The 25,286-nt window shown below is 39.6% G+C and overlaps 1 protein-coding gene across 1 annotated transcript; it reads right to left on the minus strand.

The window, feature by feature from the left end:
* Positions 1 to 1,627: 1,627 nt before the first annotated feature.
* Positions 1,628 to 20,108, minus strand: GPR37 (G protein-coupled receptor 37). Its single transcript, XM_037512619.2, has 2 exons — positions 18,272 to 20,108; positions 1,628 to 3,493 (listed from the first exon to the last, which is right to left on the minus strand). Exons 1-2 carry the CDS (start codon positions 19,277 to 19,279, stop codon positions 2,675 to 2,677), a joined length of 1,827 nt encoding a protein of 608 aa, XP_037368516.1. The 5' UTR covers positions 19,280 to 20,108; the 3' UTR covers positions 1,628 to 2,674.
* Between the last annotated feature and the right edge of the window lie 5,178 nt (positions 20,109 to 25,286).

Raw genomic sequence — 25,286 nt, forward strand, 5'->3', positions numbered from 1 at the left:
CTTGTTAAGGACCCATTAGAGACAGGAAAATACTGGGTTTGACCTAAACTGGAGAAAAATCAAGCAAAAAGAGTTAACAATTTTTAAAGCATTTTATAGGAATTGCTTTCGAGAAAACAATTGCATATCTATGAGAAAACTTCAAGCCATGTTATACCTGGGATGACTTTGAGTTATCAGCTTGTACCTTGACAGGATTCAGTAAAAGGTACATGTTTTAGCATTGAAAATTGAAAGGTAAAACTAAAAAAGAAAGTTTCCACTGCTTCTATTTGGTTCAATCATTTATGGTAGCTTTTACATTGGCTTTTCACTTTTCACTGGTTTACCCAACAAATTATTTAAAGCTTTCAAGATGATCTTCCTATTGTACTCATGATGATGACTATGATGATAATGATTGTGATGATGTGATGATTTCTCCAGTGCCCAACCTTAAAACACAGCTGCCATTCTTGAAGGACTCCATCTAAATATCTCTCAAAACATGACCACTTCATTATATGGTCTGAATGCATATTTTCACCAATATCTCCCCTAAGGATTCTATGTTCATGTACCACAGGACTATCCATTTATCCTTCAGTCCAGTGCATGACTCCTTCCTCATTTCAGTTGCTTAATTAGCTCTCTCCTCTTAGTATCTAATTCTCATACTACTTTTCATCAACCCCTTCTGACGGACTATACATCCTATATTTTTCATGATAGCCTCCAATCCAAGGCACTCTCTCTTTCTGAACTATTGCATAATAGAACTTTCTACCCTCTTCACATGTCCCAGCCTATATCATAGTTATTTATGTATCTGTCTTATTCCTTCCTTCATACCCCCCTCCTGCCTGCTTTTAAGTATCACTCTAAGCTCTATTCACTTTATTCACTGCAGATTATAGCACAGAACCTTTTCTATATCATGTGCTCAACCAATATTCTTTTTTTTTTAAAGATTTATTTATTTATTTATACAAGCACTGGTACAGTCAGAAACGTGGGAGGGTGAGAGGATTCACCAGAACCAGAGCAGGGAACAGAACAGGCAGACTGATGAAGTACACTGCTGAGGGAGCAGCGGGGTGGCAGGAGAGGTCTGTGCGCCATGTGGGACCCTCCCCAGTGGCCAGGGATCGAACAGGCGCTGCAGAGGCTGCGGGCAGCTTCACAGCCCAGCGCTCAACCCCTGCGCCACTGGGGAGGCCCTCAATCAATATTTCTTGATTTATAAAGTTGACTAAATGTTCTTGGAGAAACTGTGAAATCACTATTGTTGACTTTCTCAGCAGCCAAAACCTAGTTCAGGTGTCCTGCAGAAGTTTTTCAAAGACCTACTATAAGGATCAGTAAGAAGACAATGGTGCCTTGTTTTCTATTCTCCCTCAAACTCCTGAGAGTACAGACAGTAGCAGAAAAATCCCTTTGAAGAGTACTGGAGTGGGCAAAAAAGAAATTTTGGGCATCATCATTTGTTAATCAGATTTCCTCTGATAGATGAACGGTCTAGATTAAGTGTCTTTAATTTTTTCAGCACTAAAGTTTAATGATTTAAATAATGTCATGTTATAATTCAGAAGAAAGAAGGTATTATGCAAAATAGTACAGAAACTGACCTGCAGTATAAGGCAATTTCCAGCCTGAAAATTGGGTTCCCCTGTAGGATTTTTCTGGGGACAGAGTCATTACAACTACTATGCTATTAGGTCACTGTCTTTGCCATGTGATTTAGACACGTCTAAATTGAGAGCACTTCACATAGACTTCACAGAGCTTCAAGGCTTAGTATCCAGAGGAAATCAGTTGACAAGTTCATTGTTTTATAGTCCTTGATTCACATAATGACTTATAGGGAATCATGGGATAACTTACATCTTCTATATGCTAGTTCAGAGGTGAATTTAAAAAATAAAAATGATACTTTCTTCCTACCCTGCTATTTATTTATATTTTATAAATATTTGATAGTAATTTTACATTTGTGTCTTAATATTAAAATACAGTTTTGTTTTAGCATACAGTCATTTTATGAATCATGCATATAAAATAGTACTATTAGGAAAACTGCTTTCTAACATAGTGATTACCTGTCTTAAAGAAAAATAGAATTTTAAAACAATCAGGCTGATTTTAAATTGTGCATAGAACCAGTAATTGTGTACTTAAGGCAATTAATGGATTTATTGAATGTTGGTTAAAAGTAGATTGACAATGACATTAAAGAATAAAGTGTAATTTATTTGGTGCTACTTTGTGAAAGCTTTTTAACTACAAATCATTTCACGATACCATATACAATATACTTTCAATCACAACTTAAACATAAAAGAGCCTACAAAATCACTTGGCTATAATCAATATACAATGATTATATTTTAAAAACAAAGAAAAATAGCAATTACTCAAGTTAAGGTGCAGTAACTTTTACAAATAAAATATTAGCACCATACCGGATAAACTGATCTAAAACATTAGCCTCCTCATACTTCTTAAATAACTAAATATAAACATTTTTTCAAAGCACAAATATTAATCTGCAAAATCAGTTCTACAGTAGTTAATATTTCTCTCTCTCTTTTCTGTTTTGCATTTTTCCCCAGTAAGGAAAAATAGGTAGTAAAAACTTTCACAGGATATGAAAAGCAAACAAATGAGCAAATCTAACCAAACCAATGGCTGTCCTTCAGCAGTGAGTCCCAACAGATGCAAACGTGGACATTTCCCGGCGTATGGTACTAAAAGGTGAGAGTTCAAGCTCTGTGGTATACTCGTTGTCATTGTCATCGCTGGTCACTGTAGAAGACTTCTGAATGCACTCGTCACAGCAACAGCAGCAGCACTCCATAAAGGCCCGGCTGAAGGGTTTGCAAAGACAGAAAAGAAGCACAGGGGTGACACAGGACTTAAAGAACAGCAGGAACTGGCTGATGATATTAAGCAGGTCCATTGTCTGCTGGGAAACCCCTGTGGCCATGTAGGCAGTAACAATGTTGCAGATATTTTCTGGAATAATGCAAAAGCCATATAAAATGGTCAGAGCCACTACTGTGCAGTTCATCTGACTTTCCAGCTGGATCTGCCGCTTATTTCCTCGGCTACAGGCTTTCTCTGCTTTGCGGATTTTCCTTGCAGTCACCAAGGAGCAGGTGATGGTAAAAAGTGTGGGCAAGCAGAAGTAACAGCCAAAATACCACCAGAGCCTGGCGCTGTCATAGGTCAGGGCTAAAACGTAGATGGTGTCCGGTAAGTCGGGAGAGATCTTGATGACACAGCGCTCTGCTGGCGCTCGGCCGCTAAAACCCAGATCCTCCTTGCTCAGCTGGCGGAGAACAACTTCTGGAAGTGCCAAGAGGAGAGCACCAACCCAGATGACAGCTAGTTTAGCGGTTGTTGAGGAACAGTTTTCGATCATTTCATAGTACATCTGCACATTGGTGGCCGCACGGAAGCGGTCGATGCACAGAGCGCATAAGGTGAAGGTAGTGACTCCGAGAGACGCAACCTGGGGAAGGGACACAGAATACGTTTACATTAAATAATCTCTGAGAGGTCAACAGAGTAGCTATAAGCAGATTGCAAAACAGCAAATGCACCTGTCATGGCAAAGGCAGCCATGCTTCATGGAAGCTAGATGGAAGTTTGCAAAGATGGAAAACAAATTCCTGAACTATGCATGGGTAATTGGTTGGTGACCTTTGCTGAAATCATTGTAAGAATAAAAATGGGGTGGAGGGGACCGTAGTGGTGTAGGATAAAGATGTCAAACATTTTAGATATGGAAGGATCTGTAAAGATGAGCTAGTCCACTGAGTCTTTGGTGGAAGGTGAATGAAACAGATGTACTTATAAAGGTGTGCAGTTGTCATCCCAAAGATGAATAGTTGGTAATCAATGAAATTGGAGGAAAAAAGAATAAAGTGGTAAAAGCAACATAAAAAAGTTCAACTAGTTCAAAACTATTTTATCATTGATAAGAATAGAGACCCCAAGATTTCATTCATCAAGAAAATGGTAGCCACGAGGAAATCTACATAAGCAGTAAAGATAGTGGTGTGTACTTCATTTTTATTACTGAAAGAATGGTCATGCTCTCCATAGGAGGATGGAGCAGTAGTATGTCTTATATATAACACATATTCACAGGCTTATTGTTTACAACAAACCAGATGAGAAGACATCTCTTTCAATTTCTCCTAAGTGCACAACAAAGTAGTTTAATATTATTTTCAAATGCATATACTTACATAAAACAAGAAAGGAAAATTCTGCATAAGCAAAGTGAATGAGAAAACAAATTCCAATCAGATCAGTAACTCCCCCTCCACACACACACATGCATACACACACCTTTTTGCTGCATGTTTGCCTGTGAGCATCTGCCAACCCTGGTGATAGTTTCCAGTTTGTTTTAACTGAAGGATAGGATCAGGCACCCTTGTACACAGAAGTAGGAAATTAAGGTGGAGGCAATGTGGGTGGGGATAAGTCCAACCTTCCCCTTATTAGTTTGGATTTCCTCCAATAGTGATTGAAAAAAAAGGGCAGGAAGAAGATAGAGGAGAAAGTTGTCTGAGTAATAGATTTGGATCTGGGGTAATTAAGGCAATAAAGGAAAGAAAGAAGAGCAAATTTTAACCAGGAACCCAATTTGACATAGGACTTCTGTAAGAATTAACACCTTATCTCTCTCTCTCTCTCTCTCTCTCTCTCTCACGCACACACACACACACACACACACATACACACACATGCATTCAGAATTATCCTAGATACTTGATGAAAGCAAATACCAAACCCCTCTGGAGTTCACTTTAAAAAACAGGATGCAGGGGCCTCCCTGGTGGCTCAAGGGGTTAAGAGCAACCTGTGAAGCTATCCGCAGCCACTGCAGCATGAGTTTGATCCCTGGCCAGGGAGTTACCCACAGGGCATAGCAGACCTCTCCTGACTCGCCCGCTGCTCCCCTCAGCAGTGTATTTAAGTCAATCTGGCTGTTCTGTTCCCTGCTCTGTCTCTGGTGAGTCCTCTCACCCTCCACACCTCTGGCCTGTACCCCAGTTCTTGTATACATCAATAAATAAATCTTTAAAAAACAAAAATCAAAAAAAGTTACCTTTACTTATTTTGAACAAGGAAAATGAATAGAAGGCAAAATGTTCGTGATGTTTAGGATAAGACAGGACCCAAAAAGAGAGCTCCCTATGTCGATGGGCTGCTTTGGGCTGTTTCACAGACACCCAGATATGTGTGTTCATTTTCCACCACCTGCTAGTGGGAATGTTTAAGAAGTACAGCTATAGGTCACTCCTTGGTAAAGAGGCAAGGAAAAAACATACATTTCTAACATTAATGTCTAATTATTTAAAACTCAAAAGGATCATGTTGACAAAAGAAAAGCCATTTGTCATAACAATTTTAGCACTCAAAACAGTAGTTGTTTATCTACCACATTCAAGCTGTCACTTTCCCCAGAACTATGGCAACTTGCCTTTTGAATTCTATCAGAGTTCCAATATCAAATGTTCTCTCCTCTTACACACTACACATCAGTCAGTGTCTACTGATTCCAACAGGAAAATAAGGACATTGCATTCATACTCTGACTTATTAATGGAGACATTCTGAAAATGAAACATAGTGAGGGGCTAGCTGTGTAAAAAAGCAGAAATGAAGAAAAAAATATCCCTCACAAAGGTCTGTATCAGTTCAGATCATGAAGTCATGGATGAGCCTATAGCCATAATTCTTGCTGGACAAAAAACTTCAGAATGTTTCACATAAATACCAGAATAAGAACTATTAATCTAATGGCTAACCCCAAAAAGTCATCTTCATATCCACCCTTTTAGAATTATCTTTCAAATGAATGAGTTCTCTTCGGTGAAAATTTATTTTGCACCTATGCTGAAGACACAACATAATTATATAAACCTGAGGCCCATACTGTGCAACTATTGATGTCTTTGGAAAGGCCATTTTCTAAAAGTACATCAAACAGAATTAATGTTTACTATCATAAAATGATAGTATTTTATGTTGTAGATTTTGAAACTTCACATACATATATATGTATGTTTTTAAATGTTTTGATTCATTTGTATAAGCAAAAAATAAAATTATCAAATTATCAAATATGCACAAGTCCTCAGCAAGGCTTTCTGTGCAGGCATCACAAAAGCAAATCTCGATGCATGTTTCCCTGTCACTGTGTATCGTGAGTCAGTCCACAAACACAAAGCACGAATGTTTGTGCTGTGCCTTCTTTTTAAATTATGGATAACATTTCTATAAAAAGAAAAACTCAGTGATGTAAAATACTAGAGACTCTGAGGAGAGGCAGTCTCTTCAAGGCTTGAATTATCTACTTGGTTGGCAATTTTCTGTCATTACTTCTAGAGAACACCCAACACTCACGAGATAGCATCTTCTCCTCTATTCATCTCTCCAATTTTCAATCTGGAGATTTAGACAATTATCACAACAGTCACCATTTGCATACTTATCTCAAAGTTGGAAAGCATTTCAGGAGAGGTAATAGCATGTGTCAAGATGGGTGTGTGAGCTTCCCTCTCCTTAGATGGGATCAGCTGTGCTGCACATCCACTTTTTTAAAAAAAAAAAGATTTATTTATTTTTATACAAGAGCTGGGGTATAGGCCAGAGGCGCGGGAGGGTGAGAGGATTCACCAGAGACAGAGCAGGGAGCAGAACAGGCAGACGACAGAAATACACTACTGAGGGGAGCAACAGGTGAGACAGGAGAGGTCTGCCACACCATGTGGGATTCTCGCCCACTGGCCCAGATTGAACCTGCACTGCAGAGGCTGCGGACAGCTTCACAGCACTGCGCTCAACCCGCTGCGCCACCAGGGAGGCCCTGCACATCCACTTTAATTAGAAGATGTTGACCACTTTGGAAAAAAAAAATATTATCTAAGTTCTATATTTTATCTCACCAGATAATAAATGTTAGGACAAACTTAAAGCAAGATTTACGTGTGTTTAAACTTTTCATTCACAAGTTCTTCCACATTGTATTTTATTTCAAGATGCTGAGTTCTCCAGCCACATTCGCTAACGATTATTATTGAAAACCTCAAACCTATTTGATCTGTAGTCCTCTTGGCAAATAAGGGAACTTTCCCCAGCTTTCATCCACAAATTTCAAGAAGTTCCTGCATATAGGTTCCTGTTTTCAAAATCTACTTCTCCCTGAAGGTAATCTCCACAATACCTTACTCCTGAAACATGACAAATGGTTCAGGAAGCTCACAAGATCCACAGAGAGTTGTTGAAGAAGATGTGAGAAGTCACTGCCCCCAGAGCAGAGAACCTTTTCAGTCAGTTGCCAATAGCAACTGCAGCCCAAGTGTCAGTCTTAGACATCCCCTATCTGCTCCCTCCTGTGCCACTGCTGCAGTGTTATTACTTCAGGTAAGTTTCTGTAAATTCACTTATGCACCAGATTTTATCATGTGAAAGAGTAAGAAAAGTACTGATGCCCTGCTCAGCACTTTCCCAAGTCATATACAGAAAGCTTTATCATCTGTAAGGAATTAACTGCATACCTCAGAAATTAACTGATAAAAATCATCTGGATAATGGGGAGTAGGCTAATTTCTGCTTACTCAAATATGAAATCTACCCATGTAATTAAAATTGCTAAATGCTGGGGTAACATGAAAAGATGTCCATCACAATTTTTAAATATATTTGTTTAGATAGAGCTTATTAGAAATTCTACCAAGATGAATGGTGCAATTATATGAAATTATAAAACTGTATCATGAATGCTGGATCGCCTACATTAAATGACCATATCTGATGGCCAAAATTCAATATCACTATGAAATATGCTCTTGGGAGTCTGTTAAGCATTGGCTTAAATGAGGAGTTCTTTGAATCAACACGCTGAGAGATGAAATGAGTGAAATGCAAACTCTTATTAATTAAAATGCAGTGGGAGGAATAATTAACATTGACAAAAGCAGAACTATAAACTTTTAATAGACAAGAATATTAATTTTAAGAATTAATATCAGAAGAAAACTGGAAGCAGAAATTTTTAACTATTTAGGAAAATAAGATGCTGGAGCATTGTTGAGTGTACTGACATCAAAATATAGATACAAAAATAAAAATAAACAACTCCTAAAACTTTTTTTTTTCAAATGGCAATGTTCTGCTTTTCTTTGTATCCCAGAGTAACAACAGCAAAGTCCTTTCAACACTGGCCTAGTCATGCCCAGAGAAGTGAGACACTGGGCAACAGCAGCCACCTGAAGCTTCGCTTCCCAGCATCACACACACACAATGATCCAGAGCTGAGGGGTCACATGGGAAAGTGGCAACTCAAATGCCAAAGTCTTCTCTCCACTGTTCAAGTTTCTAATTCAGTCCTAACAGACAATGAATAAACCTGGGCCACAATGTTCACTCTGGACCACATTCAATCCCTGTTCATTCAAAGAGATATGAAGAAAGAACGCATGGCTATTCTACGCATAATAGCAATCGATAGAAATTCTGTCTTAGTTATTGCTCCACTACAGCAGCAAAAGAAGAAACTTGGGCCTCCCCGGAGGCTCAGTGGTTGAGCGCTGGGCTGTAAAGCTGCCTGCAGCCTCTGCAGCGCCTGTTCAATCCCCCGCCACCGGCGAGGGTCCCACATTGTGCAACGGACCTCTCCCTCCTCGCCCGCTGCCCCCCTCAGCAGTGTATTTCATCAGTCTGCCTGTTCTGTACCCTGCTCTGCCTCCGATGAATTCTCTCACCCTCCCACACTTCTGACTGTACCCAATGCTTGTATAAATAAATAGATAGATAAATCCTAAAAAAAATAAAAGAAGAAACCACTATGAATGAGAGTAAGCTGCTAAGGGACAATACTTACCAAATAAGCAGCATCTTTTGCTAAAACTTCTGATATAAATCAATGATAGCACTAATGAGGAGGGGGGGATACCATTGCAAGCTAAATTGAATCGACATGCTTAAAAACAGTGAAGTAACTGGAATACACCCATTTTTATAAAATAGGAAAATTTCCAGACCCAAGTCATGACAACTGTACTGTAGCCTAACTTACAGTTTACCTCAAAAAGATGTATAAGTACATCTATTTGTGTGCAGTCCTTTGTATACAAGTAACCCTCGAAACAAGGGCGTTATTGTTAAGAAAACCCATTCATTTGGGCCATGAATGATAATCTATTGTAAGTCCGTGGTTACGACCTAACAATCAGTCAGGAAAAAAACAGGAGGAGAGGAGGGTAGAGTTTCCTTTGAAACTCTAAATGGCTTGAGCCTGTAAGCTTTTGGCTTTCTCTTCCATTTTCCATAATCCTTACTCTTGCTATACTTCAGGGCAACTTCATCCAGAAAGGGACACTTGTATGAGCATCAGTGAGGAGAGCATGTTTATCAGAGCCACCATTTACCAGACTGTGGAGATTAAGATGGCCTCTGTCAAGGTCTTTATTTCAGAGTGCATGCAAATCATAATACTATGGCAATGACACACTTCCATTAGTGTTTCCAAGTCTAAACAGAGAAAGGAGAATGGGGCTTCCCTGACAGCACAAGGGGTTAAGATGCAACCTATGAAGCTATCCGCAGCCACTGCAGCACAAGTTTGATTCTTGGCCAGCCAGGGAGCAACCCACATGGCACAGTGGACCTCTCCTGTCTCGCCCGCTGCTCCCCTCAGCAGTGTACTTTGGTCAATCTGCTTGTTCTGTTCCCCACTCTGTCTCTGGTGAATCCTCTCACCCCCTGCATCTCTGGCCTGTACCCCAGCTCTTGTATGCATAAATAAATAAATCTAAAAAAAAAAAAAAAAAAAAAAAACAAGCCGTGAACCTTAAAAAAAAAAAAAAACCCTTAGAGCACACATCACCAAAATAAAATGAAGCTCCTCGGGGCCACTCTTCTTCAAAGACAAGCTTTCTCACCTTTATCAGTATCACTGAGATTTAAGCTGACACACCTCCATATCATAAATTGCCATTTGTTTCAATTATACCCAGTGTTTTCATCTATCTGTGATTCCTAATGTCATGGAAAAAATGTTTTGAAGACATCAACTGTCATTACTGCTTCATTCTCTGCCTCTCTTTCTCTTGCCTAAGCTTGGGAATATTCGGTCATTTTTTTTTCAAACTATTAAGACTATTTAAATGCAATGTATCATCTCTGCTTATCTTGATCCTGCAAATCTTGACCCTGAAAATCTTTCTTTTGTCTTGATCATCTCCTCTTGACAGAATTCCCACCAATTGCTCCTCCTGACTTCTTTAGCACTCACTGTACACTCTCCTGTTTAAAAAAATAATATTTTTGCTACAATTTGTCTGAAATGCTGTAATTCAATTGTAATTGTGTCAATATAGTATAAAGAGACAAATGAAACAAGATTAATATAATTTGTCCTAATTTGGAACTCATCTATTGAAATCAAAAGATCTTAATGAATTTAGAGATTCCACATTTATTCTAGATAATTAGAATTTCATTTCAAATTGTAGTATTTCCCCTGAGGCCACAGTCCAGTTTACAATCCTTGATATTATTATGATGTCTCTAAATCTTAAAGAACCTGAATTTCTGTTGTTCACTTAGGGTTCTGATGAGGTTCTGAATAATGGTAACACATTTTCCCACATTCTCCCTGTGACTTGCATGATGACCACTGATTTGCATGATGGTGAACCTAAAAGCTGAAAACAAAGTTAAGATTGCCTGCATTCATTTGTAATTAGGTAATTACGATTTGAATGACATTGAGAACCCCCATTTTAAGACAAAATTTCCCTGCTTTTAATGGAAATTCTACCCATAGTACTATGTTAGGGAAGTACACTTTCTTCAATCAGTCCTCTTACAAAAGGCACATACTTTTGAATCTCACATGCTGCTAAGAATAGTTAACATGTGTTTAATCTATGTAAGAAAGACTTGAATGAAGGAGAAGAACCCAAAAGTAGGAGGAAAGGCTCAGAAGGTAGGAAGTGATAAGCAGGGAGTAAAGAATGCAGCCCTGAATAGCCATAGACATAGTGAAAATGACTCATTCCAAATAGGGATCAAATTAGTGACCTTGGTCTCATTATGCCATGCACCATTCAAGTGTGATGACCAACAACACGAGAAACTATCATAACGATTCAACTGAATGTATTCTCTGTCTTAAGAACAAGCCTGGTACTGTGATTATATCCGCTTTTTTATGGAATATTTACAGAAAATATCTGCACCTACTTTGCAAATAGAAAGACCCTGTATTTGAGGTTGCAGCGATACCAGGCCCAACTCTACCTTGCAATTTTAGATGAGATCATCTCTTCTGGCACAAAGAATAACATTCTAATTAGGATATTTAAGAGTTAGTCTTGGCAACATGGTTGAGTTAATTATGAGACCTTCACAAGTCAATTCTTGGGAAGTAAATTGATAGAAAGATGACTGGAGAATGGAAACAGAAGTTCAGGGCCAGAGACAAAATCTCTGCATGGCAATCTTCACCTCTCTCCACCCACAGTCCACATTTCAGACACAGATCCATGTGCTTCCAGTAATACTGTAAAATCTAGTTGTAGCACATCGCAAGAGGTATTAAATGCAGAAAATTATTGCAAAGACCATGTTTGAGCAAAGGGCAAGGCAGACCTTCACTTACTGAGCCTTGGGCAGATCAGAAGCTCAGGTCTTCTTTACTTTTGCAGATATATATGCTTCCTTTCTCCTGTTGACATAACTGGATACCTTAGCAGCACTTAGGAACTCAATAAGTTCTCACTTTTATTGGGTCCTTGAGAGATTATCCCAGTTGTGAGGAAAGTCCATTCTTTATGCCTCCCTTCACCCCACCCTATAAGAGTCTCAATTATCTCCCCTGTCAATCATTCTTCCTGGGTTCTCTAAGGTTATATAAAAGGCATGTTTTTGAAATTTCCTGTAGAAAATCACTCAACTAAATGTCTGTATTATAATGTATCACATTATAGTATAATGCTACTTCATTGTTAAATAAGCCATTCAGTTAAGTTAAAAAATTAAGTTTTGATTTACTTGATGTCCCTATGGCTAATGAGGACTAATAGTTCCAAAACAGAGATGGTTATTTGAAGCATTGACAAAAATTCTGTATTCAAAAGAAATTCCTAGAATTTCCCTATGGACCAATTTATCTTACCAATTATTCTTAGGGACTTCCTTTCTGTAGGAAAGATTGAGAACAAAAAAAAAATAAATAAAAGCAAGCATAAAATTAAAATATGTGTGACTTTTCACCTAGGCAACATGACCTTTATGAAGACTGATAGAAAGGATATGATTGAAAGAGAATTAGAGACAGCACAGCTTTCATTTGAATTTCTTTGTCTTTAGCGATTCCAAATATAACTGTGCACAGACCCAATCCAGGGCCGGTCCTGAACTTCCATGGTAGCCAGTTTAAACCTCTATGTACTATGTCTCATGCTCTAGAACATTATTTTACTTTTCTATAACAGTCAAAGCAGCAACCCTCTGTTACTCATCTCTGGAGACTTTCCCCACTTCCCCTTACTTTTGTTTTCCTCTCCCCTCTGCACAGAGCAGATAGCATAGAAGTAAAACCCAACTAATGTTTAATGAATGGATAGTGAATGAATGACTGGAAGGTGGCATATATGGGAAATAACTATAGAAAACAATAAATTCTTCAAACTGGTCTTTCATCAGTTATTGGGTGCTGCTACTTTATACATAATCCTTAAAAACTGAATGCCAACTAATATCTCTAGAAAGGAAATAAAGAAAAATCCACGTTCCACTGTATATTTCATCAACAGTTTTAAAAAAATGACGACATTCTTATTACAATCAATAGCTAAGAAAATAATTTGAATTTCACATTTGAATATCATAAAAGTTTTATTTCTTATGTGGAACCCAAAGTCAGTAAACCTCACTTTATACCATTCATGAATGAAATTATAAAAAAAAGCTCATGCTATAACTTTTTTTTCCTTTTTGCTGGAGTTATTAGTTAAATGTTTTCACTTGCAGAGAATGTAGAAGATGATTATAACGTGATTAATGGGAAGTCATAAAATATTTGTTAAGTTAAGCACCGTTTTCATGTCATGAGTCTATTTTCCCAGACACCATTATTAGCAATCTTCAAATTGCTCATAAAACTGTATGTTTCCACTTAAAAGTCCATCAGGATGCCATTTAAAGGCTAATCTACTACTCAAACATACCATATGCCATGAAAAATTACTTGAATGTAGAGATTCTAGAATTCTACATATGTAGAATTATATACCTGTATGGTAATAGCATGTTCAATTTCAATATTTTTCCTTTCTTACCTGCCAGTGATAACTACAATCTAAACTGTTTCACTCAGTTTTAAAACACTATTCTTAAAACCATTGGAGAATCTGTCCCTTTTCATTAAAAAAGATTTACACGTTTTACAAGTCATCCCTGGCACAGAAACCCTCATGAGATGCATTTCTTTTATCCATCTTCCATTCTTTTATTATTATTTTTTTATTTTTAAACAATATATGCTTCCCCCACCCCCTCTCTGCCCAAAAATAGATGACTGGATCAAGAAGATGTGGTATATATACACAATGGAATATTATTCAGCAATCAAAAAAGATAAACCCATCTTCTATTCTTCTACAGGAATCTTGTGTCCCAGGAAAACTAAGGGGGAGAGTTCTTTAAACTAAGATGGAATCTATATGATTCAAAACCTCCACTTCACATCCAAACAGAAATAAATATTAAACAGTGGATCAGGCTAAGATGATACACTGGCTCTGATTGGTTTCCAGCAAATAATGAGCAAGATATTTCAGTTGTATAAATTACCACTTCCTATACCTCTAAGGGAATGGTGTGTTGGGATTCCCCCCTTCTCCCATTGCACTTCACAGAGTGATTGCTTTCAGTATTTTTTTTTTTTTTTTGCCTCTGGTGACTATGATGCTTCTATAGGATGGTGCCATCCACTCAGATTCCTTTCTTTCTCCATCTCCCCTTTTCTGCTATTCCATATGCCCTTGATCCTAACGAGAATTATCACTGAGTGACAAAGACATCATAATCCTAGACTAGAAAAGGAGAAGGGATTAACTATAAGAGTTACTAGTATAGGGCCTCCCCAGTGGCGCAGCAGTTGAGTGCTGGGTTGCGAAGCTGCCCGCAGCCTCTGCAGCGCCAGTTCGATCCCCCGCCGCCAGCGAGAGTCCCACATGGCACGCAGACCTCTCCTGTCCCGCCCGCTGCTCCCCTCAGCAGTGTATTTCATCAGTCTGCCTGTTCTGCTCCCTGCTCTGGCTCTGGTGAATTCTCTCACCCTCTCGCGCTTCCAACCGTACCCAGTGCTCGTATAAATAAATAAATAAATCTTAAAAAAAGTTACCAGTATAATCCCACTCATAGAATTATTAAATATGATAAAATTCCCTTTCTAGTCATGCCCTGGAACTTGGGTGCTCTCAACCATTATGTCAACAGATAGAAATAAAGAGAAGAGTTGACTGCAAATTGCAAAGAGCTGCAATTTCTGCTTAAAAAATGACACCTATTTTTCTATATAAACTGATTCTTCCCCATTCCACTGCCTCCTTAAGATTATATGTATACTCTTGTAGAAGTAAAGAAGTGTAATAGAAAAGAAGGCAATAGATGGGGGAGAAAATTTGTTCCAGATCAGTAACGATCAAATGTGGATAGTTTTAAAATAAGAAAAAAGAATTAATAAAAATATTGGAAAGGCAAAACCAATTATTAAAAAAAGGTAAAGCATTATAAATCAATCAGAAGGTGTATGGTGAAAAAAAGTGGAAGAATAACCAACACATCAAAAATATAGAAGTAAAAGTAAAAAATATAACAGTAAAAGCAAAATCTAGATAATACAAAGAAATAAAGTGTCAAAGAATTCTTAGAAGTCTTGTGGTTGTGAGAGAAAAGACTTGGAGCGGGGGGAGATTGTACAGAAAGTTAAAATATATGTGATATCTGTGCAGTATCCTTTACTAACCTAAAACACCTTGTGATTTTAAGGACATAAAATGTATTTGATCATTGAAATAATTATGGTTTGCACATTAAAATATATAGTTGGCTCAGATTACTGCACCTTTGAAATATTTAATGAGCTACAAGTTCTGGAACTTACTGTCAATATATAAGAAACAAAATGAAATTTAAGAACAAAGGAAGCTATAAATTTCATTATATAACAAATAAAGTTTACTGGATTTACTTTTGTCCTGACTAGTGAATACAGAAATCTTTCTTGAAAGATGCCAATGAGCAGAGATAGAAAAAACAAACAAACAAACAAATACTCACTGGACACATTTGTGAACAGACATTTGTGTAATAAGCAAACATCAACATGAAATGTTGAGACCAGTGTCTAATTGCCACTGATTAGATACACAGGATTGGGAGGGTCTTTTGTCTACTCTGAACCTCATCTTTTATCTCTAAAATCAGGGGATGCCTTAGAACGCTGGCTGATTCTAATTTAACATAAGTCAAAAACCACTCTAATGGATGCTGTGATTTCCCACTCAGATTACCTCTCCCAAAAGTTCTTCAGGAATGAAGTGCTGATTTCCCCCAACTGTAGGAACCATTGGTGGTTGACAGCTCTTAGTTGAATCCCTGTTCAACCAAAGAGATACACTCAGCTCAAGGTTATGTCTCCTTCCTGAAAGCAACTTGTATCCAGCAACTAGTCCCTTTTGGCACATAAGTCTTGGACTTCCTTGCCTCAGTTCAGGACATCTCTGCAGGACTTCTGATTCCTAGAGCTCCCTTTGGTGTCAGCTAAGGTCTTTGTAACATGCATCACAGTTCACCTTCTCCCTCTGCCCAGTCCTGCTTCCGTTATTCCCTAACAGGGGTTGAGCCTAAGTATATACCCCTAACTTCCTCCCAGAAAATATCCACATTAGGGCCTGCTTTTTTAAAGAACCAGAAATGGAACAGGCACTAAATCCCTCTTATATGAAAATAGTAGGTACTCCTGGAAGTAGACATGCCTTATTTTGAGACTTGGCCTTTATTTCTTGCTCTCATCATCAGAAATTATGGAGCTGATGCTACTGTCAAATAATTCCTTTCACGAAGTACGCTAAAACGGTTTAAAATATTTCAGAAAAGTAGGGTTAGGTAGGGACACGGACACTCTATCTTAAGATTTTCATTCATTAATCTAGCAATAAAAATATGTTATAGTATAATTTTCAAGAAAAAAAGTAATTTTTTTCCAAATCTTTGCTTCTCTGGGAAAATTAAAGTCTACTACCAATAATTTAAAAATAGAGAAGGTTGTAAAGATAGGGGGGAAAATACAAGAAGAAAAAAACAGCAATAATTTTTTTTAATAACAACAGAACAGGTTAAAACAATATATCCTCAAAAAGCAGAGAATTAAACTGAAATGAAATACAAATATAACTATATATTTCTCAAACCTCAGAGAAAAAAATTAAAACACAAATATAATAACTGCATCACTCAAAACTCATAGTGCTCATTAAGTTTTTCACAGTTGTTATATTCTTCTCTGAATTTGAGTGGGATTTTTTTCTTTTAAAGCTTTTTCAAGAACTTTGGAAAACCTTTTCTTTCCCCAATTACTTTCTTCTATCGTCCTTATTGTTTTTCTCTCCACTATATAAAGGTCTCTACATGTCCAGTACATATAAAACAAACCAATATACTTCTCTCTTGTTGGCGATAACTCTTCTGTTTACTTTACAGTTTACTTTTGCGTTTTCCTTGCATATGTCAGTTTATTCTGCATTATTCATACAGAGAAATCTTCAATTGAAACCGACCTTGAAAAGGCAGTTGGTAGACACATATACTAATTCCTGAGCAATTCAAAAAGGAACCATGTACCCAGTAAATTAGGTATTTTGGAGCTACTTGAACCTTGGCAACAAGAGATATCCTGGATCTTGGTAAAGTAGCAACAGCTGATTTAGCAAGCACGAAATAATTCTGCATCTGATCCCTGTCAGAGTAACAGAGGGTCCAATTTACTGTCTCTTGCCTTGATACTGCTAAGTAGGTACTGTTTTCTGTTCACTTATCCCCTTGCTTGAGGCCATGAAACAATGTTGAACATGGTGTCACTGGCCCTGGTGCCAGAGAGGATCAGGGACTCTAGAATATTTACAGTTTCCCTACTTCTGCTTCCATAAATGAAATGGACAGTCTGAATGGAGAAAATCAAGGACCAGCTGGCTAAAAACACCACTGGCAACAAAGCACTTGGGCCTGTTCCAAGAGCTGGTGTTTAAAGAGAGGCCATTTAAAGAGCAAATTCCAACTACCATAATAAAGGCTCAGGACACTAACTGTAGGATGAAACAGTAAAATTTACTGAGAAAGATTTCATTCCAAAGTTTGGAACCTATTATATGAACTCTTCTTAAGAAATGTTCTAGTTTTAGAGCAAATCCCTTAAAACAGCCAATCCCTTCTATCTGTAACAAATGACAGATCTATTATACTGAGGGAATGTCGAATGAATTCTGTGCCAATGATATCTAAGCAAAAAGTCTAACTTTTACTTAAGCTCATTCATACAACAAACATTAAACTGTTAGGAAATTGAGAGGGAAAAACAGAGATAGAACAAATGACCTATAAATTTAGATAGGACAGCATAGCAGACAGCCAAAAACATTAAAACTCATTTGGGAGGTTATTAATATATTATGAGGCCAAGTGACAAATAAAGCAAGGCAGATTCCCCCTGTTGAATAAAATATTACTCCAATTTTGATATTTAAGAAAAACACAATAACTTCAAGGGGGGAATCATGCTGGAACACTAGAAATCTAGTACGTAAAGGATACAGGGGCTTTATTTTTCTTGCTGGGTTCTGATAGTGTCAACCATGAACTGGCTGTTTATTAACCACAGAATCTCTGATAGGTGCCTAAATCAGAAATATATAGCACCATGTTCAGAAGTAACTTTAAAATCTAAATTTAAATTTAAATTTTATGCAGTAAATTTAAATTCTATACATTATGACATCAAAATCATTTCCTATTCTGGAGCAGATGCATGCTGTGTGTATGCATATGCATGCATAAATTATTAGGGGGTAATATGGTGGAGGGACCCAGAGAAAAAATTAAGGGGTTCAGCAGCCAGGTGAGTGCATGGAGCAGCAGTTTTGATGCTTTAAGTCCTGGAAATGGGCAAAACTAGTAGTTTGAGACCCCCGAAATGCATTACCTCTATATAGGGCACAATTTTGCAAGAGAAGTCCTCCAGTAGCCACTTCTTCGTCAGCTCGTGGAAGATGACAAGCGGAAGGCAGAAGAAGATGATGAGAAAGTCCCAAAAGGCCAGGTTGGCCAAAAGGGAGTTGGAGATGCTCCGCATGTAGTAGTTGTGACACACGATGCACATCACCGCCAGGTTGCCAATGATGCCTGTCCCAAAGATCACCACGGACAAACACATGACCGCATAAGCTCCGTAAGACTCCTGGGTCAGCGGGTAGAAGGGGTTCTTCAGTCGCAAGCGCCTGTTGGTGCTGTTGCCCCGGCGGGGCCCCCCGTGATCATAAACCTCTTCACCAGAGGACGCATTCTGGGCTAGCGCCCTGCCAGGGGGTGCAATTGTCCGCCCTTCGTGTCCTGACGGTCCATGGAGTGTCTTGGGTGGGGGGTCGTGGTGCGATCCCTGCGGTCTCGCGGCTCTCCTTGGCCAGTAATAAAGGTCGCTGACTCCGGGGTCGTTCCTCACACTCTGCTCCTGACTTGGCCCAGAAATGCGAGCGCTTCTGGGATCCTTCTCCTTCTCCTCTGAAGTCTGGAGGAAGAGTTGGAGAGCCGCAGGGTGCCCTCTCCCCAAAATGCCAGGGTGCTCCTGAACCCGGCTACTCTTCCATCTCCAGGTGCCAAGCGGCTCGGCCGCAGACGCCGACGCCCCCGCCCCTTCGCCCGCACCTCGGGCATCACCCGCCGCAGCCCGTAGCTCCCACGAGGGCGCCGCGCGCACCGCTGCCTCCCGCTGCTCCCCTCTGGGCGCAAGGGCTAGCAGGTCTCCCGCAGAATTTCCCGGTCGCCAAGTGTCCCTGCTGCGACGCTGGAGCAGCGGAGGTGAACAGCTTCCCCCCAGGCAAGTTTCATTCTTGGGCGCCGCGGCTGACCCGAGCGCAGGAAATGCAGAAACCTCGAGCAGAAGCAGAAACAGCAGCCGCCAGGTGCCGGCGAGAGGCGCGCGCGCGGCCCGCATGGCTCGGTGAGGGCTCACCGGGCAGCCGCGGCTGGGGTTTAGGACCAACACCTGCTGCCGAAGTTGCTGCAGAGAGTTAGAAACATGTCACATACTCATCCCGCGGGGTACGCTGAGGATGGCGTTGGGGGGTCACGATCTTCCCCTTCTACAATCCTTCCTCGCTTGGCATCCTATTCATTCCTCAGCCCAATACAACCCGAGAGAGCGGAGTATCCCCGGGGTTCCGAGAGGGAAAGCGCTGCTCGCGGTCGTGACTGACCTTGAAAAGTTGCAAGCAACACCAGACTGTTGATCAATGTTGCAACTGGGAGAAGCCCGAACGAAGCCCCACGCTCCACCCTGCCTTTGGGTGGTTGCCTTCTTGGTAATAGCTGTTCTATTTACATCCGTTAGCTGCTGCTTTATCCAGTAGCAAGCCCAAGTCGCTAAAGGAAAAAGAAAAACAAGTTCCCCTTCTTCAGGTGACTAGGAGCCACAGTCCCGCTCCTCACCTGCTGGAAACAGGTTGCCAACAGCCAGACGCAGCGCTGATGCGCTTGGGAAACTCTCGCCCCACCTAGCCCCAGCGACTTGGGAGGCTGCAGCTGCCGAGGAGCGGAGTTCGAAACCCGCGACCACTGTCAAAGTTGCTTCTCCTGCTCAAAGTTGACCGGGGGGCGGCTGGGTGCGTGTCCCCGCGGAGAAGGGAGTCGGCGATGGGGCTGGAGAGGGCGGGCCCTGCTCCTCTGTGGACCGCGCCTGTGGCCGCAGGAGCTTGTTGCTGCGAAAGCGGGCGCAGCCGGGGCGGAGAAGGTGGTGCCTGGAACCGCCGCGGGCGAGGCGGTGCATGGCCGGGAAGGGGGTGGGTGGCCCGGCCTCTCCCCGCCGCTCCAGCCGCTGCGCGCGCCGGCGAGACCCAGCGCTCAGCTCCTGGCCTCCTCCCTTTCTCTGCCTCCTCTGAGAGCCGCTGGTTTGTGGGAAGACGGGATCCCCTGGTGGTTTACGACTCACTAAACCCACACATGTTTCATTCAAGCCCTTTGTAGCGGTTTTCACTCGTAGGAGCTGTAAGAGGCGAGGGAACAAGGCGGAGGCGCGGAGCCTGCGCGGCTCCAGGCTGGGGATGGGCGGGACACTTAATTCCCCAGCTGTCGGAACCAGCCAGACCGGTCCAGAGTCGGGAGGGGTGGAGACAGGAGGAAGCCGAAGTCGGGTGCGTTCGTTTCCTATCCGGGTGCGCATGCCCAGGTCTTGGTCCCCAAGGAGTGGTAAGGTGAGGCGCTTCTTCGGTTTTCCCAAGAACTGCAAAGGATAAAAGGTAGTTCAGAGGTTTAGTCGTAGAGAATGAGCAGCTCCGCGATGCTCAGGATGCACCATTATCTTAAACACCGTTGGAAAGCATCCAAAGCACAATGGAAGCAGTTGTGTTTGATGAGGTAGTGGGAAAAGTGGGGGGGGGGGGGTGTGTGTGGGGGGGTGTGCTTCACCTGAACAGAACTTGCAGCTTTCCCAGCCTTCATACTGAACCGTTCACTCCTGCCCCTGCTGTCAGGATACAGCTAATAAAATAGACAAATATCAGACAAATTGATTAAGACAGAGGAAGTGATAGAGAAAGACCTTTTGAAGAGGAGGGGAAAGGTCTAGAGAAACATGAGAAAATACAATGAAAAATACAATGTCAATTGTAGTAGGTAGAATACGGTCCTCCAAAAGAGGTCACTAATTGTATCACCTGTAAAACTACTATTTTACATGGCAAAAAGTACTCTCCAGATCTCTCAGTTAAAGATCTTGAAATGGGGAGAATATTTTGCTGGTGGGTCTATTGAAATGACAAGGGTCGCTAGGTGAGGGGTACATGAGATCAGAGTAAACTGGGGCCAAGAGTCTAAGGAATCTAGTTACCTCAATAAGCTGGAAAACACCCTGCCTGGCCATTTTAGATATCTTACCTCCAGAACTATAAAATAATGAATGTGTTTTTTTGAATCAGTAAATTGGGGTTACTTTGTGCAGTATCAAGAGTAAACTAATACGCTGGTCTGAAACTGTAGCCAACAGAAACAATTATACAGAAAATATATGCAAGTCATAACTCAACTTTTTTAGAAACCTAAGTTTACTGTAACATTGTAACAGGGTGGTCCCCAGGAAAGGGGGAGATTCCAGGTTTCCTGCCCCATCCAAGGGAGGGTGGAGCTGAGCAGGAAGAGAAGAAGCTGCAGAGGAGACTGAGAAGGAAGGAAGCAGGATGGAGCCAGAAGGAGCCCTGGAGGAGGCACATGAAGCTGTGAGATGCGTGAAGAAACTGCACGTGCCTTTTGGTTGTGGACTGGGTGACACAGATGTGGGTGAGAGACCCGTGGGGAGGTGACAATGGTGGTTTTTGTCTTGATTTTGATTTTGCTCTTTTCCCTCCAGACTTGTCTGGTTGTTTCTGACCCTTTTCTGTGGGTCCCCACTCTAAGATGCTTTAGACTTGTGGCAGGCTTTGGGGTCTTGCTCTGGGCCAATCCCATTTGGGTGGACTTTTACCCACGAGGGGATGGGAACCGTTGGGTGCTTGATTAAATAACTAGATTCTTTGCCTTTCCTGTATTGTTTCCTAATTGTATTAAAGTTCCTTCCCATTAAAGTCTCATATCTTCTGTGTTGATGTGGCGGATGGCAGAACCCATTTAGAGTCGGCAGGTTTGTGGGGTCTGGGGTGCCCCTCTCCCTGCCCAGAAACATCATCACAGAAAACAAATCATTCATCAAAATCTAACCACAAGAGAGCATTAGGCCATAACAAATCCTAAAGAATAATTATTCCTCTCTATCAATAAAAAATGTTTGCGAGCTACCCAATTTATATTATAAACCAGAATAACTTTGATAGCACAATCAGAAAATGATCCTAAAATAGGCTAATAACACTCACACATTAATCTATTCATTTATATACACTAAGTAATTATCTCAAATGCATTCATTCATTAAACAGTCTGTTTGAGTTAGGATAGATGTGAAGCAAATAAAGGTCTGGTCTCACTGAAATTAAATTCTCTTGGGGTGGATAAGCAATGAACAATTAAATATAATATATCAGATATGATAAGTGCTGTGGAGAAAAGAATGAAGAATGAGGAAATGATGTATTGGATGGGGAAAGGATGCTCTAGTGAAAACCTTTTTAATAAGGTAAATTTTGAGTACTTCCATATCCAATGATCCCAAAAAAAGTTCTGACAAATTGAATTCAACAACAACTGGTTTTGTTTGTTTGCTTTTTACTATAGTCCATAGTAGGACTTATCCCAGGGATCTCAGGGTAGCTTAACATTTAGAACCTTTTGAAATAATTTATGAAATGAAATTATTTAAAGACAAAGATATATGCATCTCAAGAGAGGCAGGTAAAACATTTGGTTACATGTTGTCAACATTCATTATTAAAACTACTAGCAAACTGAAAATACAAAAGTTTCCTTGATATAATAAATGTGATAGAGGAGTAATAAAATACAGCAAGTATTAATATCAAAACTTTAAAAATAAAAGAAAAAGACATGGATCACCTCTTCTATAATCAGCACTGTAATGAAAGTATTTACCCATAAAATAAGACATGAAAAAGAAAAGGTTGTTGCAAAGAAAGAAAATTGGTACTATTTGTGGTTAAGATAAGCCAGTATACACAATTTTAAATAAATTAACAAACTTTTTATAGCTACCAAATTTACCTTACCAGATGTCAAGATTTACATAACTATAGTAACTAAAAAGAGCTTAATATTGATGAAGGAATTACCAAATACACTAATGAAGTGGGATAGACAACAGACAAGCAATCCTAAATTTATGTGGGAGTTTGACATAGTATGAGAACAACCTTTCAAAAATGAGAGGAATGGTTGGACTAGTCAAGAAATGGTTCTGAAAAAAATTCATATAGGGAAAAATAAAATTATTTTTCTGTCTTTAGACTATCCATAAAATGTATTTCAAGTTAAAGACCTTAATATGGGGCCTCCCCGGTGGCGCAGCGGTTGAGCGCTGGGTTGCGAAACTGCGCGCGGCCTCTGCGGTGCCGGTTCGATCCCCGGCTGCTCCCCGCCACCGGAGGAGAGCCCCACATGGCGCGCAGGCCTCTCCTGCCGCCCGCTGCTCCCCTCAGCAGTGTACTTCGGTCCCTCTGCCTGCTCTGCTCCCCGCTCTGGCTCTGGTGAATTCTCTCACCCTCCCGTGCTTCTGACTGTACCCAGTGCATGTATAAACAAAAAAACAAACAAACAAACAAACAAACAAACCAGCAAACAAATAAATAAAGCATGCCTCTATTAAAAAAAAAAAAAAGACCTTAATATGAAAGTTAAGTTTGTAAATATTGAGAAGAAAATTATCAAAATTGCTGTGATATTAGTTATGAGTAAGATTCAAAAAACAAAAGTATAAAAGGCAATAATGATAAATATGATTACCTGAAACTTTTATATTTTGAACCAGTAAGGAAACCATCAACAAAGTTAAAATCAAATCACTTAGTTTGGAGTGAACTGTGGTCCAAAAGTCGTGAGACTGAGAACAGCCTACTAGTGAGAGAAAGTCTGGCTCCAGTTAGTCTTTTAAAAACACAAAACAAGGTTATGGTGGAGACTGCCCGCTAGATAGCTTATAAAATAAGCACCCAGCATACTTTCTCAGTCTGAATTATCATGATACAAGTGATGACAAAATGACTATTTTTATCAGTTTGCATGCATGTTCATAAAATTCCCATGACAGTTTCCGCTTCAATATTCTTGTTTGGGCACATACTTACTGAAGTTTTGATCTGCAAGTTTTTATGACCATGAATAAAACCACAGAGACCTCCAGTCACCCTGTTGGAGCCTGGAACATTGTCAGTCATTTATCTTTTGGAAATACAATTTTCTTATCTACAAGGCAAAGATACTTTCTTGTTCTCAGCTATACCCACCAAGTTGTTTTGATGACTAGGCAGATAGGAAAAGACTTCATAAATTGTACAATATTTATGATGGTTGTTTTTCATAGTTCAACTAGCCGTTGTTATTGAAATGCCACTGAAAACATATAAACCTTGAAGGAGATAATGTTTGAGAATCAAAAGTCTAAAATAATAGGTTTACTTTATAAGAAAATTTGAAGGTATACACTGTAAAAAAGGAAAAGCAAATGTCTTTCAAATTATTTCCCAAAGCTTATCTTATCTGTAACTATAATTTTTTTTAAATGTGAATAGACAGAACTAATCTACAATTTCTACACTAGACATATAGATCAGGAAAGATGCTGGCTAATCATTGTCTGGTTTACATCAGAGGCCATTTATCTGTACAAGAACTGATTTCAGCGTGGACTTTTTTCTACGTCAGCACTCCACAGGGTTTGCAATATATAATATTGATTTTTTTATATACAAAAGCATGTAAATTATTACCTGTCTTGACATTTCTATACAGTATACTACATTTCATTTAGTGATTGGTGTGCTGAACTGAGACACACACAACAAAATAAGAGAAATGACTATTTCAAGTTTTAAGATACATCACTGAGCCAGAGAAGTTTTACTCAGTACCCACTTCACTTCTCAAATAATTTTTTTTCCTTTTGACTTCAGAAACTCTAAAAGGACTCTTTTTCTAAAAGAAAGTGGAACATGAAACCAACAGATTATTATTTTCTGAGATTTAGAAACTCTTTTTAAAGTTGGTGATTGCAAATTCTCAGGGTCCCTAAATTACTAATTATTTGGAATACTCTGCTGGCTATTTACTTCATCCCTTTCTTTGTCTCATAGGAAAACTTGATTAGAAGTAAGAGAAAAATGGTACTGTCTGGGACAAAACAGCAAAATGATTATATTTATGTTAAAATCAAATATCAATATTAAAATATTTAATGTTTAAAGTGAAACAATAATTAAAATGGTTAATTATAGCAATTGGGTTACACCAAATATGTTTAAGCTTCTACACTATATTGCATAGATAAGTCTTCTTTTTTCAAATTG

Source organism: Talpa occidentalis, unplaced genomic scaffold (genome assembly GCF_014898055.3).
Source record: "Talpa occidentalis isolate TD23 unplaced genomic scaffold, MPIMG_talOcc4v2.1, whole genome shotgun sequence".
NCBI classification, from domain to species: domain Eukaryota; kingdom Metazoa; phylum Chordata; class Mammalia; order Eulipotyphla; family Talpidae; genus Talpa; species Talpa occidentalis.